The sequence below is a fragment of the Eptatretus burgeri genome, chromosome 15, assembly GCF_056783735.1.
Source record: "Eptatretus burgeri isolate ZD-2024b chromosome 15, Ebu_testis_v1, whole genome shotgun sequence".
NCBI lineage: Eukaryota > Metazoa > Chordata > Myxini > Myxiniformes > Myxinidae > Eptatretus > Eptatretus burgeri.
The window spans coordinates 7494563-7514664 of NC_140975.1; the positions used below are offsets into that span (position 1 = coordinate 7494563).

The 20102-nt window shown below is 44.9% G+C and overlaps 1 protein-coding gene across 15 annotated transcripts in view; it reads right to left on the bottom strand.

The window, feature by feature from the left end:
• Positions 1-5282: 5282 nt before the first annotated feature.
• Positions 5283-20102, bottom strand: part of IFT88 (intraflagellar transport 88) — a 41782-nt gene continuing 26962 nt past the window's right edge. For 13 of the 15 annotated variants that reach the window (XM_085857136.1, XM_085857137.1, XM_085857145.1 and 10 more), the window contains 9 exons: positions 18982-19090; positions 13578-13728; positions 11935-12050; positions 10805-10857; positions 10501-10566; positions 9753-9859; positions 9505-9565; positions 9303-9377; positions 5283-5492 (listed from right to left, as the gene is read on the bottom strand). In XM_085857136.1, coding sequence (XP_085713262.1) covers positions 5371-5492; positions 9303-9377; positions 9505-9565; positions 9753-9859; positions 10501-10566; positions 10805-10857; positions 11935-12050; positions 13578-13728; positions 18982-19090 — 860 coding nt within the window. In that variant the 3' untranslated portion in view covers positions 5283-5370. Of the gene's footprint in view, positions 5493-9302; positions 9378-9504; positions 9566-9752; positions 9860-10500; positions 10686-10804; positions 10858-11934; positions 12051-13577; positions 13729-18981; positions 19091-20102 lie in introns of those variants that run through there. The other 2 variants (XR_015051702.1, XM_085857146.1) reach the window with 2 other exon arrangements.

Consider the following 20102-nt stretch of genomic DNA (forward strand, 5'->3'; position numbering starts at 1 on the left):
TTCCTTGCTTTTTGCCGACTGCACATGATTGTTGTGCCCCATAATTTTCCTCGCCTATTATAGTAAATTTGCTTTGTTACAAATGTACCCAGTTCGTTTTTGTTTTTTTCCTCGATTGGTCCAGCATGGTCCACACATTAGCCTAGCCGGGAAGTTTATACCCCAAGAATATGCTTATTAGCCAGTGTGTACTTGGCAGCTCTGCTCGGCTGCACCTGATAAAGTAAGTTTAACACGAGCATTGAGGGCACGATTCCCCAATAAGGCGACAGCATGTTCACAGTTAAATGGTGGTCAGACGGATGACACTGGGTCACATAGTTGTTATTGGCATTCTTGATGGATTGGTAACTTGCCATGACACAAACTTATTCATGGGTGATGCCCTCAATTCCCAGTGGAGAAACCAGGGATATCCCCCCTCCAGTGTGTGATTTGGAAGGAATTGGATCTCCCGTCCGAAATGTGTAAGCACACACCCCCTCGTATGTATGCATGTGTACACGAGCAAATGCCACCCGTTGCTTCGCTGAAGGGGATATTAAAGGGACAGAGTGAATCGGATGGAGGGGGAGCGATGGGTGGGAGAAGGGATGTTAAGGCAGACATGCGGTGGAGCACTAATTATGATTCATACTGCATCATCCAAATGATTCTGCAGAGAAGAGGAGTGAAGATGGAAACAAAATAATGTCTGAAATCCATTTTCTACCTGTCATACCATAAACACGATCCAGAGACAAACACCGTCCAGACATAACCACCGTCTGGATATCTCCAGAGAGGGGAGATGCGGGAGGAGGGTACTGCACTGTATTGGGAGGGGGAAGAGCAAGGATGGGACAGAGGGACAGAGGGACAGAGGGACAGAGAGAGAGAGAGAGAGAGAGAGAGAGAGAGAGAGAGAGAGAGAGAGAGAGAGAGAGAGAGAGAGAGAGAGAGAGAGAGAGAGAGAGAGAGAGAGAGAGAGAGAGAGAGAGAGAGAGAGAGAGAGAGAGAGAGAGAGAGAGAGAGAGAGAGAGAGAGAGAGAGAGAGAGAGAGAGAGAGAGATTACTCCCTATTATAGAGCCTGAGTGAGGGAGGAGCCAAAAATCGGATCACATGATCCTGGAGGCGTTTCCGAGCTCCACCATTGGTTCATAGCAGTCACCCCCACACCGTAGCCATGCCCTGCCAGGCTTCAAAATCAGAAATGGCTTCAGTTACCCTTCAGCCTGGCCATGCGATGGAGCTCTGTAATTCAATTAACACTGGGCGAGGGCCTTTGGGAGCGTTATCCATCCCCGAACGTGCGCTGGACTCCACTTGAGCATGGTTATTTAGCGAAATCCCGGAGCTACCCGCACATCCTCGAATGAACCCCAGCGCATGCTCGCACTGCAAGTTACACACCGAAACACCTCGACTCTTAATGTACTCGTTCGATTGGCACCCTCATAGACTGTGGTGACCGTCCAGGGAGGTTGATGGCAGTTGCGGCGGTTGCAGGGTGGGGGAGGGGTGAGGTTTGTGTTATGGCGTTTGTGGTGAAGGTATTTGATGTAAGTTGTTGTGCGGCTATTTGGAAGGCATTTGGAGGGGTTGTGGTTCACGTTGTAGCATTGTGAGAAGCATCGTAGGAGTCTGAGGGGGGATGGCAGTTGAGTTTGGCACGCCATTTAAACGGAAAATGGCATGCATATGCAAATGAGTTTCCTCTGTTGTCCTCTCGCCGCTCCTGGTATTGTTACCATTCTGCATGCATGCTGCATGGTTTGTGTATGAGATAAAGGGAAGTAAAGAGATGAAATAAATGAAAGAATAAAGGATTGAAGACCTTAATAAAGCCCAACGCAACACATCTTTCCCATTTGCCCGCGAGACATATGGAAAGGGATAACTAAACAAAGAGTCAGTGATGAGAAAGAGCTTTATGTATTACTAGTAGGGTGTACTTACACATAAGTGAAAGCAGAAGAACCGTGCTTCCCAATTGTCTCGGGTTGCTCACCTGCATTTAATTTTACATTCATTTATATTTTCATTCATGGATGTTGTCCGACGATTCCGTGATTTTTTTTCCCGCTATCACGGCTTCTCGATGTACAACAGGTCAGGTCAGGTATGGGAGCATGCACCGGAGCAGCACGTCACTGCATCCACTTTCTGCCGGTACTCCAGAGGCCAACGTCTGGCCATCCTCCTGGCAGATGCCTGGCCCATCCCCATCTCCTTGAGATGCTGATGAACCTGCTGCAACCACGAGGCATGAGGTCGGCCCATTGGCCTCCTCCACCCATGGGGCTCCCTCGCTGAGAGAATCTGATGAGCAGGATCAGCATTAGGAAAACGAGCCACATGTCCAAACAGCCGCAGCTGACACTCACGGACAATGCAGGGAACAAATCTCATTTGAGTCTCTCTCAGCAACCGCTCGTTGGACACAGTCTGACCAGCGATAGCCAAGGATTCTCCGAAAAGACCTGGTGCCTAAGGACTTATGTCTACGTCTCAGATCCCTGGTCAGAGTCCAAGTCTCACATCCGAAGAGCAAGACTGGAAGCACCAAGGACCTGAAAACTTGAAGTTTCGTCCTCCTGCACAGGAACCGACAGCGCCGCACCCCATGATCCAGTGAATCCATGACTCCCAAGGCACGACCCAGACGTCTATTGACGTCTGGCTCACAGCCAGTAAAGACATGAATATCACTGCCAAGGGAAGTGAATCTCTCCGTGACCTCAACATCCACAGCATAAACAGGTACAAACAAAATAGCAGCATCCAAGATGTCATTGAAAGCCTGGATTTTAGTTTTGGCCCAAGAAACCCGTAATCCTAGCAGCTCCGACTCCTCATTCAGCACCACAAGGGCCCCAATAAGGATATCCAGAGTGCCCACAAATATGACTGCATCATCTGTGAAATCAACATCAGAGTTCTTGACATTCCTAAACGATGCACCACAGCTTGATCTCTCAGACATCCTCCCCAGAATCCAGTCCCTACGAGTGCTGAAAAGTGTGGGGGCCAGTACACACCCCTAACAAACTCCAGTAACAAATGGAAATAAGTCAGAGATGGTACCACCACATCTCACAGCACTCTCAGTACCAGAGTATAGTTCAAACATCAGATTGATCAGTTTGGGTGGCACCCCATGAAGACCAAGAATCCTCCAGAGGGCATCTTGATTCACTGAATTGAATGCTTTGCTGAGATCAACATCGGCTGCAAGCAGCCCCTGAAGAAACTCTCACCTGCGTTTGGTTAGGAGAGCAAGGATACGGACAATCGTTGACCTCTTTGGTGTAAAGCCTGACTGCTCTGGAGGCTGGTGCTCAAGCAGATGGTGGCGAACCCGATCAAGAATTTTCCGAGCAAAAACCTTGCCCGGCACTGAGAGCAGCATCTTCTCTCGATAGTTGTTGCAGTCTTGGTGATACCCTTCCCTTTCCATAGAGGAACAACAAGGCCCCTCTTCCAATCAGTTGGGATGATGCCTGTGTTCCAGGCAGAGCAGAGAACTGTGTGCAATGACATTAGTCCAGCATTTTCACCAACCTTGAGAATTCAGCATGGATACCACAGATCCCAGGAGCTTTACCCCCTTCAACTGGTTCACCACAGTCTGTGTTTCCACAAACGAAGGTGGTTCACAGTTGTTTGGTGGGTCAGCATCATTCAGATAGGGATACTTACACCCCTGATGTCCAACTCAACAGCTGCTGGGTCAGCCTGGTACAGCCACTCAAAGTAACCTGCCCAGCAGGCCTTCACTTCGGACTGCTCTGTCAAGAGCCCACCACCCTCTGCTCCAACTGCAGTACACCGAGGGATGGGCTTGGAGGAACAGAATGCGCAAATTCCGCTGTAAGCAGGACAAGAATCACTTGATCACAGGTGATGCTCTACCCCCTCACAGATTCCTCACACATAGACCTCCTTGTGCACCCTCAGTGCACGTAGTTTTCTGCCCAAACTCCCTGAACAGCATCATAAAGTCTTTTATGATGTTTACCATAAAGTCTGTCCCTGCGACTCTGGTCAATGGTAATCAGTGTCCCTTGAGAGACAAAATTCTTCTTCGCCTCACAGTGAGTTCCAAGACATCCACCGACAACATCAAGAACGGTGGTCTTGAAGGCACTCCAAAACTCTTCATGATTCCCCAAAGCACCCAGACCCCCCAAATCCCCACTCAGCCTGTTCGCAAACTCCTCCAGCTACCCTCTCATCCTTGAGCTTTCCAACTTCCAGCCTTAGCTGGGATGGTACCATTATCCCGGATTTAAGCTGCAACTTCAGAGTTGCTACAACAAGCTTGTGGTTGGTATTGAGGAACTGAGCACTCCGGTGAACCCTGCAGTTCTGGATCATCCTCCAGTGACCATGAATGAGCACATGTTCAGTGTCCTTTGCCACACCACCATGTCCATCGACACACAAAATTTCTGCTTTCGACATCACTCAGAAGGTACCGATCTTTAATACAAGTCAGTGAGTCAGTGGTTACAAAGAGCTTTATACATGACTAGCAGGGTGTGCTTACACTTTGTGTAAGCATACGAACCGTGCTTCCCCATTGTCTTGGGTTGCTCACCTGCATTTGTTTATTTTCATCAATTTATATTTTTATTTACGGAGGCTTTCCGACAGTTCTGTGATTTTTCCTGGTGTATCGCATTTTTCCTGGTGTACACCTCGGAACCTGGATAGGATTCACATTTCAGCTGCTACTCCTCGACCCTCAAACCTATCCAGGTACAGCCAAGTGAGCCTTATTTAAAAAATAAATAAATACAAAGTAAAAAAAGAACCCATATCAAAAATTTTTTAACAATTCCGACTGCCAGACCATGTGTCCGAGAAAGTTGAAATGGATTATAATTGTGAAGTTTCACTTCGATTGATTAAGCGGTTCCAGAGAAAACATTATTTAATATTTTTCTTCAATCCAATATGTCTGCCATACCATGTGACTTATCAGTTATTCTTTAACAAACTAGTACATGCATGCTTTGGGGACCATTTGTGTGAAGTTTCCCCTCGATCTGTCCTGCCGTTCTGGAGAAGATTTTTTGTATGTTTTTAGGTAAATCCAAAATGACTGCCAAACCATGTGACCTATGGCATCATATGTGTGAACCTTTTGTTCCTCATGGATCACACCCTTAGTGTTTCCCTCTCCACGCACGTGTGTTTTTCCATCCTGTTTTTGTCTGTTCCGTCCTGATCTGTTCGGTGTCCTTCCACGAGCCTCGACTACATCTAAAAACCACCAAAAAAAAAAATAAGAAAATCCATATAAACACATTTATTTCTGGTCAATTCAATACAAACTCAGAGAAACAATACAATGCAGAGCAGCCAGGTATATCAACATAGTTTCAGTCAGGCAGCAGATCTTCTCCAATATCATCATCATCTGCAAAGTTGTCCACCTGAAGGCTTTTTGCCGCTGTGCGTGGACGGTCCTGCTGAGGGCCCAGAGGGTCGGCGTACTTGGCATCTTGAAACGAAACATCACATATTTGAGAGAATCAGCTCAGTGTGATAATGTCAAGAGTTTTGCCCCTTTTATTTCCTGTCATGTATAACCACATTTGGAAATGTTGACCGTTATCCAAATGTTTGATCAAACATTGATGTTCCAATCCAAATTCCCAGGAAGAAGACATAATTGAAACAGAAAAAGAAAACGGTGAAGCATTCCCTGTCTACTTACTACTCTCACCCGCAAATGGCACGTACTACAGTCAGTTCTCAATTAATCCCGTACCTGATCTGCATGCAACTGGGATTTAACTACAACTGAAAATCCTCCTCACCAGTTAGCGATACCACAAAGGTGGGGCACTTGCCTTTAAGTTAGTGGAGTTATGGGTTCAATTCCCACCTAAATATGACCTGAATCAAGTGTGCACTCACAATATAATCAAGTAAGTAAAATAACAAAAACCTAAAGAAACATATGGTACGTTCACCAAGCAGCAAGATATACAAGTGTAACAACAATGAGAAACAATGAGAAAAGACTATCTGATGGAGACCAATCATTTTCCTGCTTATTACCTCCACCAGCGAAGGTGGACGGAGGTTATGTTTTCACCCCTGTTTGTTGGGTCGCCGAAATTGGTGACCCTTATTGTCAGTAATTCTGTCTGTTTGTTCGTTTGTCATCAGTATAATTGGTAGTAAACGCGGGCAGATTTTGACCAAACTCGGGTGGTAGGTACATCTTATGACCAAGTGCTTTGGAAATTGTGATGGTTGCTCGGGACGCTTTGGTTCCCCAGCAACAACCGAAAAACCTTCAAAATCGGTACCGTTCACGCGAAATCAATTCCGAAAGCCATTATCCCACGTAGGGTTATGGAATTTGGCACGGATGATCTACAGGTGATGCTCTATCAAATATATTCCGGTTTTTGTGATATATGGAATACTTTACCCGCAGCGCCCCCTACAATTAGGGTATGCACGAAAATTGAAGGCCCCCTAGCGACCAGGTGAGCACATCGATACGAATGAAACTTTGCAGGTTCATGGTACTCAATGAGTACTACAACTTTGCCTCAGGACATATCGACCGATTTCGCTTAGGTCAGGGGTCAAAGGTCAATTAGTGTAAAAATCGATAATATGCGAGAGCTGGAGGTGGCTTCGCGCCAAATGCTACTCCTCCTAGGGTTATGGTCGGATGGTCATGAAACTTCACACAAATCGTCTGGAATACATTGTGCACAAACGATCGAGCCGGATTTTCGATTGAGATCTTTGTTCACCCACAGCACCCCCTCGAACTTTGGGGATTTCCGATTTCAAACCGCATTTTCGGTACTTTTCATTCAAATGGATACCGAGTAGTTATCAGTAGATGGAACTGGATGAGATTTGATATGCATAATCTTAAGGTGATTCCCTATTCGCAATATGACATCCATTTTGCTCTATATCTTATCGTTTCCATGCTTGGCGACCCATCGCAGCCTACCGGCTTGTCTGCGAGCAGGATATCGCAAAATGTTGTGGACTGATCCAGATGAAATTTGGTGGACAGGTTGGGTGTGCGGCAAGGACGAACTGATTCGATTTTGATGAAGATCCGGATCCGGATCCGGATGCTATAAAAAAAAATTCTGGAAAGTATTGCCCTTTTTCAAATATTGAATAAAAATCGCAATTTAGACGCATTTATCTTCATTAAAAACCAAAGCCATAAGCAGACCAGACCTGCATGCGGTGCCTGAGAAATATTACAGCCCCTATAATAATACAGTGGAGTACAGCCCACAGCACCTCACATAGCGTGGGTTTCTACCAATCGTGGGCAACCTATTGTCTCCAGATTTAGTTATCGCGGTATTTCATTTCAGCCAATCGTGGTTTTTGAGCTGAGATGAGTCATTGAGTCATGAATCGTCATCGAACAGCAAATGACTACGGAGATCCTGTAATTGTAGATCTACAAGATCTAGTAGACACACAGCATTTAATAATGGCTCTCAAATGTAAAACAATGGACAAAATTGGTTGTGCCAAAAAGCAGAGAAGGGTTTTGACATTGTGCGAAAAAAAATTGTTCGATACGTTTGCAAGAATTGAAAGTGCAGCATCTGTGGCTCGCCATTATGGGATCAATGAATCAACCGAATGTAAACATACGTCAAATATCCGTGCCAGCAAAGCACAAACGTCTCATTCCAGTCCCGTGATCCTCATATTGAAAGGGTGGAAAATGCATTTGATGTTTGGATCGAGGACCAAACAGAAAAAAATGCCTTTGAGGAGACCAGTGTACGGGAGAAATCATTGCAGATCACCACGGCCCCAGTTCAACCATGGCTCATGGAAATTGAGGCGAAAGGATTTATGCCGCGGCAGGTTTTTAAGGCCAAAGAGACGGGATTATTTTGGAAGAGGATGTCATCTCATACCTTCCTGTCCAATCAGGGAAGATTCGCTCTGGATCAAGCTGACTATGGATCGTTTTGCCTTTCATGGATGTGGCAATGCAGCAGGTACCTTTGCCGCGCTCCCGCTGATCTAACAGTCATCGCAAGTTCTACATCCACATCTTTCTATCAGCTTCGCCGTCCCCCATATAGCAGCATCATCATCATTTCTGAGCTAAGTCTTGTGTTTTCTATTTTCGGCAGAGTACAATACGAACGAGTACGTAATATGTTTACCTTCCTCACCTTGCTGTTTTGGAATAAATTTAAAAGATAAAAATCCTGTGTTTTTCTTTAATTTACACCAAATTTATTGCATTTACATGTTTATTTCAATTGTAATGTGTATATTTCTGGCTGCCATTGATCTTCCTCGATATTTTCTCGAAGCCCAGAAACAGAAACCCCGCTTTCCCATTGACCCTCGGTTTCCAGGATTGCAGTTTTAACAATCGCAGCATTTTCGAAGAACCTTACCCCCGTGATATTGGAGGGTTTACTGTATTCGAAAACTTTCCCACCTTTTACTCTCCTTTATATACTATTTTTGAAAAGATACCTACACATTTCCAAGCTGAGGCAGTATTTGCAGGACTCGAGTAAACACGCGAGGAATTCAACCACTGGCACAAATTACACCATCAAGGCCATCACGCTGTGCTTAAAAGGAGCCATCTATATAATAATTACAAAGATTTTGAATTTTTTTTTTCCCCAAAAGGCAAACGACTTTCTTTGTGCTCAACCTATAGCAATGTACCAGGAATATATTTTTAAATAATTCATATCCGTGGATAGTTGAAATGCAAATACAATCAGGATTGGCACAAAGTAATTACCGAGTCGTGACAAAAATGTGATACACTGCACGGTGTGATTAGTTGCCAAATTTACTCTGGTTAAAAACATACTATGCACATGGCAAAACATAAATTTCAGCAATGACCAATAACCACAGCTGTTTGATTTTTCTTTTCTTTTTAATGCCGTGAACAAACTTTGGTACATCACGGGTGATGAAGGTTGTGGTCAAGTTTCATCGAAATAGTGTGTGTAATTTCTGGGAAGAGAGAAATACCTATTTCAGGGGGCAACCCCCCCCCACGTAAATCCCCTTAGGACCCGATTTTTTGTAATGCCGTGAACAAACTTTGGTACATACCAGGTGATGAAGGTTGTGGTCAAGTTTCGTCGAAATAGTGTGTAGTTTCCAAGAAGTTTTAAGTGTTTATGGATGCACTGACAGACGGACGGATGGGCCATCCCATAAGCTCCCAGGAACTACGTTCCAGGTGAGCTAAAAATGGTCAAAAGATGTTTACATCAAGAGAGGTAATATCCTCTCTGTGGGGCTATAATCTTACCTACTGTCGTATTAAAACGATTTTGAGGAGGTTGTTCCTGCAGAGCTTGTGACTGGTCGCTCTGCACACTGCCACCTTGGAAGAAATCGGTGCAGGGGGAATGTGGGAGAGACGGATAAAGAGACCGATATGTGCAGAATAAGAGCCAGATTGCTAATACTATACAAGGAAGAGAATGGAGTGCCAGAAAAAATGTTCGTACCACTGTTTGTACCGTTTTCTGTGGTTCTGCGTCCACTCCCTGCCCTTAACGTTCGTTGCTTCTAGAAACAATGCAGGGTGTGGGTGGGATTGGGTGGAATTCAGAAAGATGGATAATTAAAAATGCAGTGAATGAGTAAATGGTGTTTTTTAAAAATAAATGATAAGTGGGATGACATAGGAAAATGAAGACTGAAGATAGACAAGGAAGCGAAGAGAGAAAAATTGTGATGCATCACAGAGTCTGACCTGCTGTCTGAGCTCCAATGCTCGCTCAGCATTCTTGAGCTTATTTGAGTATTGCTGGGCCTCAGGCAGGCCCAAATCCTTACACAGTCGCACAAGTAAACGCAGGCCTTGGAAGGAAATCAAGACGATACAGCATTAATCAAGATTACACCATTAAAACTAAAATAAATTCCTCAGGATCATTATGCATAATTTTAGAACAACCATATAACTGCAGGTCGACACCTCTCAATTACATATATGATAAAGAAAGACCCACCCACATCTCTCACCTGTGAATGGAGCGAATAACCAATCAGCTCTCACCTAAATCAATTAAACCCAGGTGGCTGGGATTATTTCAATAAAAAAAAAACTCCTCCTATGCTCTTCTAACCGAATAAGCTGCATAAAGCAACGAAGAAAGCCTACGCAAGGTAAGCCCTTTGCTGTTTCAAACTATGGGAAGGGTTTGAAACAGCAAAAGGCTTACCTCGATAGCCTTTCTTGGTTGCTTTATGCAGCTTTTTTGGCTGGAAGACCATGGGAGGAGTTGATATATACACACACACACACACACACCTACAAGGCTTTTGATGATAAAAGGGAAATAACACAAGAAGAAAGTTAAAAACATTACGAAATAAAACAATGAGAAAGAGGTAAAAGTATAAAGCGAACAGTTTGTGATGTCCAAGTAGACAATTAATTTTTTGCAAATTAAGATATGAGGAGTGAGTTGTGTGGTCAGAGCAGATTTTAAACTCACACTCCACATTGTCAGGAAACTTGGTGTCAATAAATCGGTACGTTTGTAGAGCTGCATGGTAGTTACCTAGGGATACAACAAAGCAGAAACAACTGGGGGGATGAAGAGCCAGATTACATTTCTCTTACAAGAACTTCCACCTACGGGCAGCACTTCATCAATGGCACAACTTTGGCTCTTTGGCTCTTTGGGGGGGGGGGGAAACAAACAAACAAAAAAAACATGCACACCTGCAGACTGAACTCGAATTAAAATCAAAAGAAGGGGAGTGTGAGACTCATAACAAAAGAACTACAAAACTTACCACTACGCCGATGGCTGCTGGCGATCATCAGATACCACTTAACTTGGTGTGGCCTGCAAAGATGGAAAGGTCTTTGTTTAAGCACATTAATATTGTCACTTTATCCCCTCAGAACATGGCACTCTTCCCCTCATTTTCATTTCTCTTTGTCTCAGCCCTCCCCCATCAACAATATGGCACTTTTAAAATGACGTATTCCACCGCAGAATGCTGGGAGCACCTGCGCAGAAACCTCAGGAAAAGTGGGTGTTCAGGGCATCATAAAGTATACTGTGTGTCGCAGATAAATATCGTTCAATAAAACGGCTCACAATAAACGGCAGAGGTATGTATGCCTCTGTGCAACGGAAGACTTTCAGAACTTTCTCAGCGCACTGAACGGGAAGCTGTTTGTATTGCAAACTCCCGACCAGGTGGTACCCGTTCTGTTTCCAGCGAGCAAGGCCCAAGGGGAAACCCTCGACGGATCGCTACCAATGAATGAACTGTTTATCTGGATTAGGTGTTTCTGAACACTGATCAGAAGGACATATCTGGGGATTTTGAATGTGCAGGGTAAGTTTAAAATAATGAAATGTACTACTAATCAGGTAGGGAGGATGGGGCGGAGGGTGGGAATTGTGAGCAACGGGAGTTATGAATGCTGTTACATATGTAGTTTTGGTTCCGGGGACACAAACAAGAGAAGCTATCCCAGATTTTTGCATTGCTAAGTATTGAAATGTTCATGTGTGATTTCATATACATATATATATTCTCTGCAGCCACTAATTGTATCAACAGGAAGTTATGGGACATTAACCTTTCTTAGTCTCATCCACAGCTATTTCTCATATTTCCTCCATTTTCTTGAGTCCGATTTGCATTCAGGAACAGAACAGTTATGGTTAACCATCTTGATATTGCCACTCTTTCGTCTAAATGCTGAAGATAATGTTCAACAGACGATTTGAATTGCAGATTTCACGCTAACAATGGTGGGTTACAAGTGCCCGTTGAGCCGAATCGAGTCACTGAAAACGCACACACAGTACATCTGCAGAAGGCCTTGTCAGCATTCAGGTCTCGTATTGATTATGCCACTCTAACTACCCCACCCTCCTCCAAGCCATATTGACAGGTCTACTTACTGTATGAAGGCTGCACGCTCGAAGTACTGAATGGCTTCCTCATAAAACTGGCAGTTGATGTAGCTTGCTCCAAGCCACTCAATCACTGGCATATGTGCCGGGAAGTATCGGTACGACTGTATGGTAAGACGAGGAGGCGAGGTGTTGGTTACGCCACACGATTGCCAGATTTGTACAAAGCAAAAAAAACAAGGAAAGCATAGGAAAAGGCAATTCTGCCATTTCCAACCTGCACCACATCTTCATCCAAACAGTACATGTTCCTGATGACAAGTGCAACGAAAGACCAAACAATCATGTATGAATACACACACACTTTGGGGGAGAGAGGGCACATGTAATTGAAGGGGTACACAAAGGTTGTAAGTGGAACAGCACTTGTGGGGAAGAATTTTTTTTTTAAAGGGAAGTCATGTGTAGGGAAAACACCCATGGAAAAAAAAGTCACATGCACAATGTGTCTGCCTACCTGTCCTGGTTATCTTTATCCTGCTATTGCTTATACCACTTTGTGTTGGTTCGCGGGCACCAGCAGTGACCACTATTTTCGTTGTATCTGTGTCTGTCTGTCTGTCTGTCTGTGACTCTCTCCAGAGCATAGCTCCTTGATGTTTGATGCGATCTTGATGAAACTTGGACACAAGCTGGATATCATGGTCTCGTTGTGTCTTTTTGTATGAGGGGCGTCCCACGCCCCTTGTGGGCAGAGCCACACCCACTTGAACTTTTTATTTATTTATTTTTCTCGATTTTTTTTTCTCGCAATTTCATTTCCTAGAAGCTGTGCGTAATGTCCATAAGTACAACATATAAAAAAATCCGATTTGATTTGGTCAATTTTGACGGAAGAGATAGGTTTTTACGGTAGGGCTTCCTCAAAAGCTTCCACTAACTCTATTGTACCTATCGTGGCATTGTTCAATAATGCCCGCAAACCATCGTCGCCTCCCAGCTAATTTAATTAATTACTTTTTTAAACGATCCACTGTTCTTATTCACATTATGGCAGATAGCAATCCTTGTCTCCACTCGATTATATCTCGTCTTCTCTTTTGCTTCAGGCTGTACCCCTAAGTCTCATTACTCATTACTCATCACCTTCTCAAAAAAAAAAATTAAAATACTCTATCAATCCCCATAATATTCGAAAAATTCAGGCCTCCACGTAATATTCTCTTCTGGAATGTAAAAGAGCCTCATCGTTTGTTACATTTCATAATAAGCCCAGGTATCTCTGAAACCTGCCCAGTCGCCTTCTCGCGATGTTTGCGACAATAGGCTAACCAAAACCGTACATGATGTTCCAGATGTGGCCAGACTGTACTGTACAAAATCACCACTCCTTTCTGAAACTTGTACGTACCCAGATAAGGCAGTAAATTACCTGAGTGCACTTGAGCCTGAACGACTAACTCGGCGGTATGCTTTGCCTACGAGTGGCAGATACCACAAGCAGCCTTCAGATCCTGATTAAAATACATGGCCCACAGTCTATAATAGGTAGGATGTCAACTTCCATGATTTAGGCTTGAGAACATGCACGTTGACGTTTTAAAAACACAGCTAGCGTGAAGGCACCATGGATACACAAATTAGCAAGTCGTGAGCAGTTGAAAGGTGCTGTCTGCAGTTGGGTGGTTTACCTCAAAGAAATGGTGCAGAGCTTGCGATTTGTCACCATCCCTGTCGTATATTTCTCCAAGCCAAGCAAGGACGTGGGGGTCAGATGGTGTGATCCCAAGGAGCTGCACAAGCCAAGCGATTGCCTGAGTTCCCTCTCCCAGGGCCTCCAGCCTGGCAGCTCAGGTCAAGGTCAGCAGGTTAGAATACACCTTGTGGTCACAGTTTTCAATAAATTCCGTCCAAATTATGTTAATGTTCACATACCGTCTAATATCCGGTTAAATCACAAGTTCACCCGACATTTGTTTTGATGTTTTGCACGAGAAAAGAAAAAGAAAAAAAAAACCTACTGTATTTCATAGTAATAGTGTTACATTTGTGTGTGTGTGTGTGGGTGGGGGGGAGTAAGGGAGGGGGGATAGATATTACCATAGAGAAGATAGGAATGTTTAGAGTAGCATAGTCCATGTACGAGTAGTTAGTCAATCTTGATGTAGTAAGTAGGGACACGTAAACTTAAGTAGGGTCTTGTTTGAATGTGCACCATACAGGGGGTGGTGTGTGGTAATAATTAATTGGGGATTATGGTTCAGGAAATTGTGCCATATAACCCTTGTGTAAACCTCAACCGAGGCGCTGGGAGATTTTGCAAGCGAGAGGGGCAGAACGATAGATGCCTTCCAAGGGAAGGAGTTTGGATTGCCTAGAGGGGGACGGAGCGTTGCCTGTCCGAGGAGAAAGAGGACACCGAGAGGAGGACTCTGAGCAGAACAGTAAAGGAGATCATCCGGTTTGCCTGCCTTCGCCCTGTGCTTGTTCGTCTGCCTGCTGCCTGTTCATGGTCCTGCCCATCACCTCCTCATCACCTGCACGTGGCTGCTCCACATCCATCCTCCTCCCCACCCCATTCACCTCCCATTACCACCAGAGCTGAGTCCAGCAGAAAACCTGGTTCTACTGGTAAATTATGTTTGTAAATTTATGTTAAATCAGCAGATATCATGATTCCACCAGGCTGTTTTAAGGAAATTTGTTCCCAACAGAGTGTGGAATATTTAGGGACTTTGCTAGGAATGGTCTTTGATGGCAATAATCGCAGGGGCCACTGGAAATTCCATGTAATGGAACTTCAAGTATTCAACCCCTTTCTTCTTCAAGTCCTCAACCTTCTCCCCACCCTCCCCTTTTCCAGCCCCGAGTCCTCAAACCCCCTCTCCCACCAATCTGCCCCCACCACCCAACTCTCTGTCCTCTTCTCCCCCTTTCTTCTTCAAGTCCATAACCCCCCCCCAAAAAAAAAGCTTCAACCCCCCTTTCTCAAGTATGTACCTTCTCTGCTCCCCAACACCCACTTCAACTCTCTTTTTCCCCACTCCACTTTTCTTATAAAAGTCCTCAACCCCAAAGTTCACAACTCCCCCTTTCTTATTCAAGTCCTCAACACCAAGTCCATATAATCGTGACTAATTATAATTAACCATTTGAAGCCTGAATTCCTTCGACTTTCGGCTCTCCCACCCTGGGATCCCTGGAGAAAAATCAGGCCGCTCGGGTATATGGAGGTTTGAATAGCAGCCGGTAAAAAGGCCGCGAGGGTTTTTTGGTGAACCAAAGAGACAAAAAGGTAACTTGAGTAACGTTGATGGCACGCAATCACAAATCCCCACACTTCCCAACTAAAGCGAAAGTGAAAGATGGCAAAAAGTTAATCAGAGCTTTGATGAACTACTTTGCCATCTTTCATTGTACGTGCTGTGGTTATGACGTGTACCCCATTCAGACACATTCGTGAAACTCGGACTTTGTTCACTACTAGCAGAGTACCCACCCTTCGGATGGGTCAAGTTTGCACATTACTTGCTGATAAAAGCAAAGTCTGTGTTTTGCAAGAAGATTACAGATGTTTGCGTGCTTTACACCTAAAAGATTACAGATCCTATAACCTTTTGGGCGTAAACTACGCAAACATCTGTAATCTTCTTGCAAAACACAGACTTTGCTCTATAATATAGATGGTCTAAAGGTCTAAACTCGAAAGGGTACATTCCAATAGTAGTTTGGGTTAAAGGGGTCGAAAGGGATTAATCACTCGAGCATTTAAAAAGGGTAGAAAGGTCTAAGTGGTCTCAAGCTCGAAATGGTCCAAGCTGTCCAATTTCTCTAAAGGATGTAAAAGTAAGGAGTCTAAATGGTGTTAAGGGTATAAAGGTCGAAAGGTTCTTGGGGTTTAAAGGGTATAAAAGGTCTAAAGGGTCTTTTTGTGTATCCATAGTCAAGGCTCGTGGAAGAGCTACTAGTATTGTACACTGAACAGATCAGGACATAACAGAACAAAAGGAACAGTGAAGAAATGTGGTGGGGGGGGGGGTGGGGAACAGGAGACTAGGGGGAGAGTTAACGAGGGGAGAAAAGATCATTATTTTGGATTAGGGATGATCTGAGATAGTGGAGAACAGCTGTCCTGAAGATCTGGATGGAAGAATGAGATTGAGGAGAATGTGTAAGATGATTCCACAGGCAGGAGGAAAGAGCAACAAATGAGTGGAGGTGAGCAGTGATCATGAATTTAGGTGATTTCACCAGAAGGGGGTTGATGGTGGTCCATGTGTGCCCTGCAGAAAATTGGGGGACAAAGCATGGAAAAAGCAGAGGGTGCAAGACCAGAAAGGAGGCAGCAGAAGAACAAGAGACCACCGATCGGTGATGGTGTAGTGATACACCCATCGACTCAGCTTCATCACGGGAGGTTCCAATAATGTTGAAGGCATTGGTTTCCATGGCATCAAGCTGAGCAAGCAGGGGAGCCAGCCCAGAGGGGAGAGTAGTACTTTATCAGGGGGAGAGTTCAAGTGTGCCAAGGAAGGACTTTGTATGACAGAGGATGCCGAATCAGTGGCTGGCTTTAAATTGTGGTTTTCCCAAGAAAGATAATGGCTGACAATGAGACCCAGGAATTTAAATGACCGAACTACCAGGATTGTTAAGAAAGTAGAAAGGAGGCTTTGCCACGTGGTCTTTTCGGAGAGAGTGAGAGTAGGAGATTTGTCAGGATTGAAAGACATATTCCAAGTGTTTGACCAGCTTGTGATTTTTTTCAAGGTCTGAAAAAAGGGAAGAAGTTGCAGCCTGCCTGTCTGAAGGATGAGAGACATCATGGCACAGTTGAGTCATCAGCAAAGATAGCGAGGATTTTCCAGAGATTCAGAGAGGTCATTTATGAAGATCATGAATAGGACTGTGCCAAGAAAGCTGCCTTGGGGCACTTCAGTCTTGACAGGAAGAGGAGATGAAAGGATTCTGTTGAGAGCCACACGTTGGCTATGAGAGTAGAGGAAGTCAGTGAGCCATGTGTGGAGTTGGCCTTGGATGCCGTTGGCAGAGAGTGTGGAGAGTAAGGCATGATGCTAGACTGTATCAAAAGCACAGGGCATGTCCAGAGATGGCCCTGATCTCATGTCTGACATTGAAGGCCTCCATTCATTGTTGGCTGAGTGGAAGAAGCATGTCCAAGGTGGAGTATCCTGGTCTGAATCCAAATTGATGATCTGAGATGAGGTTGCTGGAGAAAAGGAAAAAAAACATTTCATATCAACTGAGATGATAGATTCCCTGACCTTGCTGATCAGAAATAAGCTGATAGGTCTGTAGTTAGGGGTATCAGTTTTTGCACCTTTTTGTGATGTTGGCCGATTTCCAAGCAGACAGAAGATGACCAAGTGCAAATGACAGGGTGAAAAGGGCAGAAAGAGGATGACAAAGAGTAGCAGAGAAGGATTTTAGGACACTTGAGCTGATGCCGTCCGGTCCAGTTGCAGAGTCAGAGTCGAGGCTTGAAATAACCTTCTCCAACTTTTCATGTGCAAAAGATGCAGAGTCCAGGAGCAGTTGGGTATGACAGGGAAGGATGGCTACTGAAAGTGAGGGAGTAGGGACACAAGATTTGGAAGCAAACACAGAATTGAGGCATTCGGCCTTCTCACAAATGGAGTCAGCTGTGATGCCACATTGAAGACAAGGAAGGGATGGCAGGGGAGCATACTCCAGAGACAGACTTTACAAGATACCATCAGGTTTCGGAGGAGGGAGACAAGCTTGAAAGTTAATTCTTGAGGTTGGACAGATGTTTTCTGGCTCTTCTGAGAGTGGACACACACTTGTTGCAGACTTTCTGGAAAGCACTGAGAATGCCTTTGATCGGATTAGCCTTCTAGGAAGACAAGGCAAGTTGTTTCAGAGCATCCACCTCACCACAGAATTCACTGTACAATGGGTGGGAAGAAGGGTAGGAAAACTGAAGATGAGGTGGGATGAATCTGTTCGAGAAACAGAGAGAGAGAGAGCAGGTTCTTGTGGAAGAAACCCCAGGCTGAGTTAACATCAGGGGCAGTACATGCCAGTACATATGGGGGACCAGTCCTGATGTGAGATGGCTACTTGCAGTCCCTGCCAATCTGCTTGAGTGAAATGTCAGACTCACTGGCATCGAGGCAGCTCTCTGAAAAGAGCCAGAGAGATGTTGACTTTCACAAACACTTGATCAAATGAACCGATTGAAGCAAAATAAGAGCAGGAGACATTTGCATGAAAGTTAGTCATCACCAAGCCCAGAAGGGATGATTTGCAATTGCAAGAAATCCGGGTTGGAAAGTTCAAAGATTAAGTCAGTCCCATGGAGTCACCAAAGTCCTTTGCTGAAGTGCCACGGCTGGTGAGAGAGGTGCCAACATGCAGCCAAGTTGCATGGTGACAATTGAAATTGCCACATATGAGGAAGACAGAGATGGGATGAGTGGTTAACAGTTTGTCCACGTTGTCTGAGAGAGATATAAATGGAGTTATCACTTTTAGTTGGACGGTACAACAGACAGATGAACAAGAGGTGGGAGCGGAGGGGATGTTGCAGCCAGAGGTACTCCTGGGGTTGGGAGGGGGTGGGTCTTAGCTTATTGGGGGTCTTTAGGTGTCTTCGGAGCATTTAAAGGTCTCGGGGGTTCTTAATGGTCTTTAGGCTTTCGAGGGTCTTAGAGGTCAATAGGTATAGAGGGGGTCGAAAGGAAGTAAATGTTTAATGGCACCCAAAGGGTCATCAAGGGTCAAGAGTCTCAGCAGTATAAAAGGTGGAAAAGTTGAAAAGGTACGTTCCAATAGTATGTAATTAATAGACTAAATGTAGTCAGGGCGCAACTGATGTTCAAACAGTTCGTAATTAAGAGACATTTCACCAAAGTTTCACAGACGGACGGCTTCACGGATGGACCGTGTTTTTCATTTTTAAATACACAGATGTACATGCTTGTAACCAAACTCACAGTGAGGACAAGTCCTTCAACACTATTAATGGGCATGGATGTTTGAACACAATTGAAGGCACCCACAGCATCAGTGAAATAGAAACAAGGGAAAAGCTGATAAAATGCAGGATACGTGCTGGCAAGCTGATACATGACCTGCGTGTCATTACGAAGAATCGCATTCAGCTTCAGGAAACACTGCAACGCATCCTGAAAGTTTCCCCGTTTCTTGTGAACGAGTCCTATTCAACAAAAGGAGAAACAAATATTTCAATATTTCTCATCTCCTGTATCTATGTTTACACTTTTAATACTAGAATCTCGACTCAGGAACAATGAAGACGACAATAATGACGACTAATCCACATGTGCAGCAAAGAGGTGGAGCGACCCCCTCTTTCATGGGGTCAGGTCAGCTGTTGGAGCAGGTGCCGGAGCAGCGCGTCACTGCATCCACTATCTGCCGGTACTCCAGGGCCCTCCGTCTGGCCATCCCCCAAGCAGATGCCTGGCCCATCCCCATCTCCTTGAGATGCTGATCAACCTGCTGCAACCCAAGGTACCTGGTCAGCCGATTGGCCTTCTACACGTATGGGGCTCCCTTGCTGAGAGAATCTGATGAGCAGGATCAGCATCAGGAAAACGAGCCAAATGTGCAAACAGCCGCAGCTGACGCTCATGGACTATGCAGGTAACGAATCTCATTTGAGTCTCTCTCATTTCAAACGAGCAACCACTCGTTTGACACAAAGTCCGACCAAACGATTTGCCAAAGAGACCTGGTACCAAAGGAATCAAGTCTGCATCTCAAATCCCAGGTAAGAGTCCAAGTCTAACAACCATGGAGCAAGACTGGAGGCACCAAGGACCTGAACACTCAGACTTTTGTCCTCCTGCACAGGTACCGACAGCACCACACCCCATGATCCAGTGAATCCATAACTTCCCAGGCCTGACCCTGACGTCTATTGACCTCTGGCTCTTATCCAGCAGAGACATGAATATCACTGCTAAGGTAAGTGATTCTCTCCGTGACCTCAACATCCTCACCACAAACAGGAACAGACATGATAGCAGCATCCAAGATGTCATTGAAAGCCTGGATCTCAGTTTTGACCCAGGAAACCCATAATCCAAGCGGCTCTGGCTCCTCATTCAGCACCTCGAGGGCGCCCAAAAGGATATCCAGAGTCTCCGCAAAGATGACTGTATCGTCTGCGAAATCAAGCTCAGAGATCTTGACATTCCCAAAGG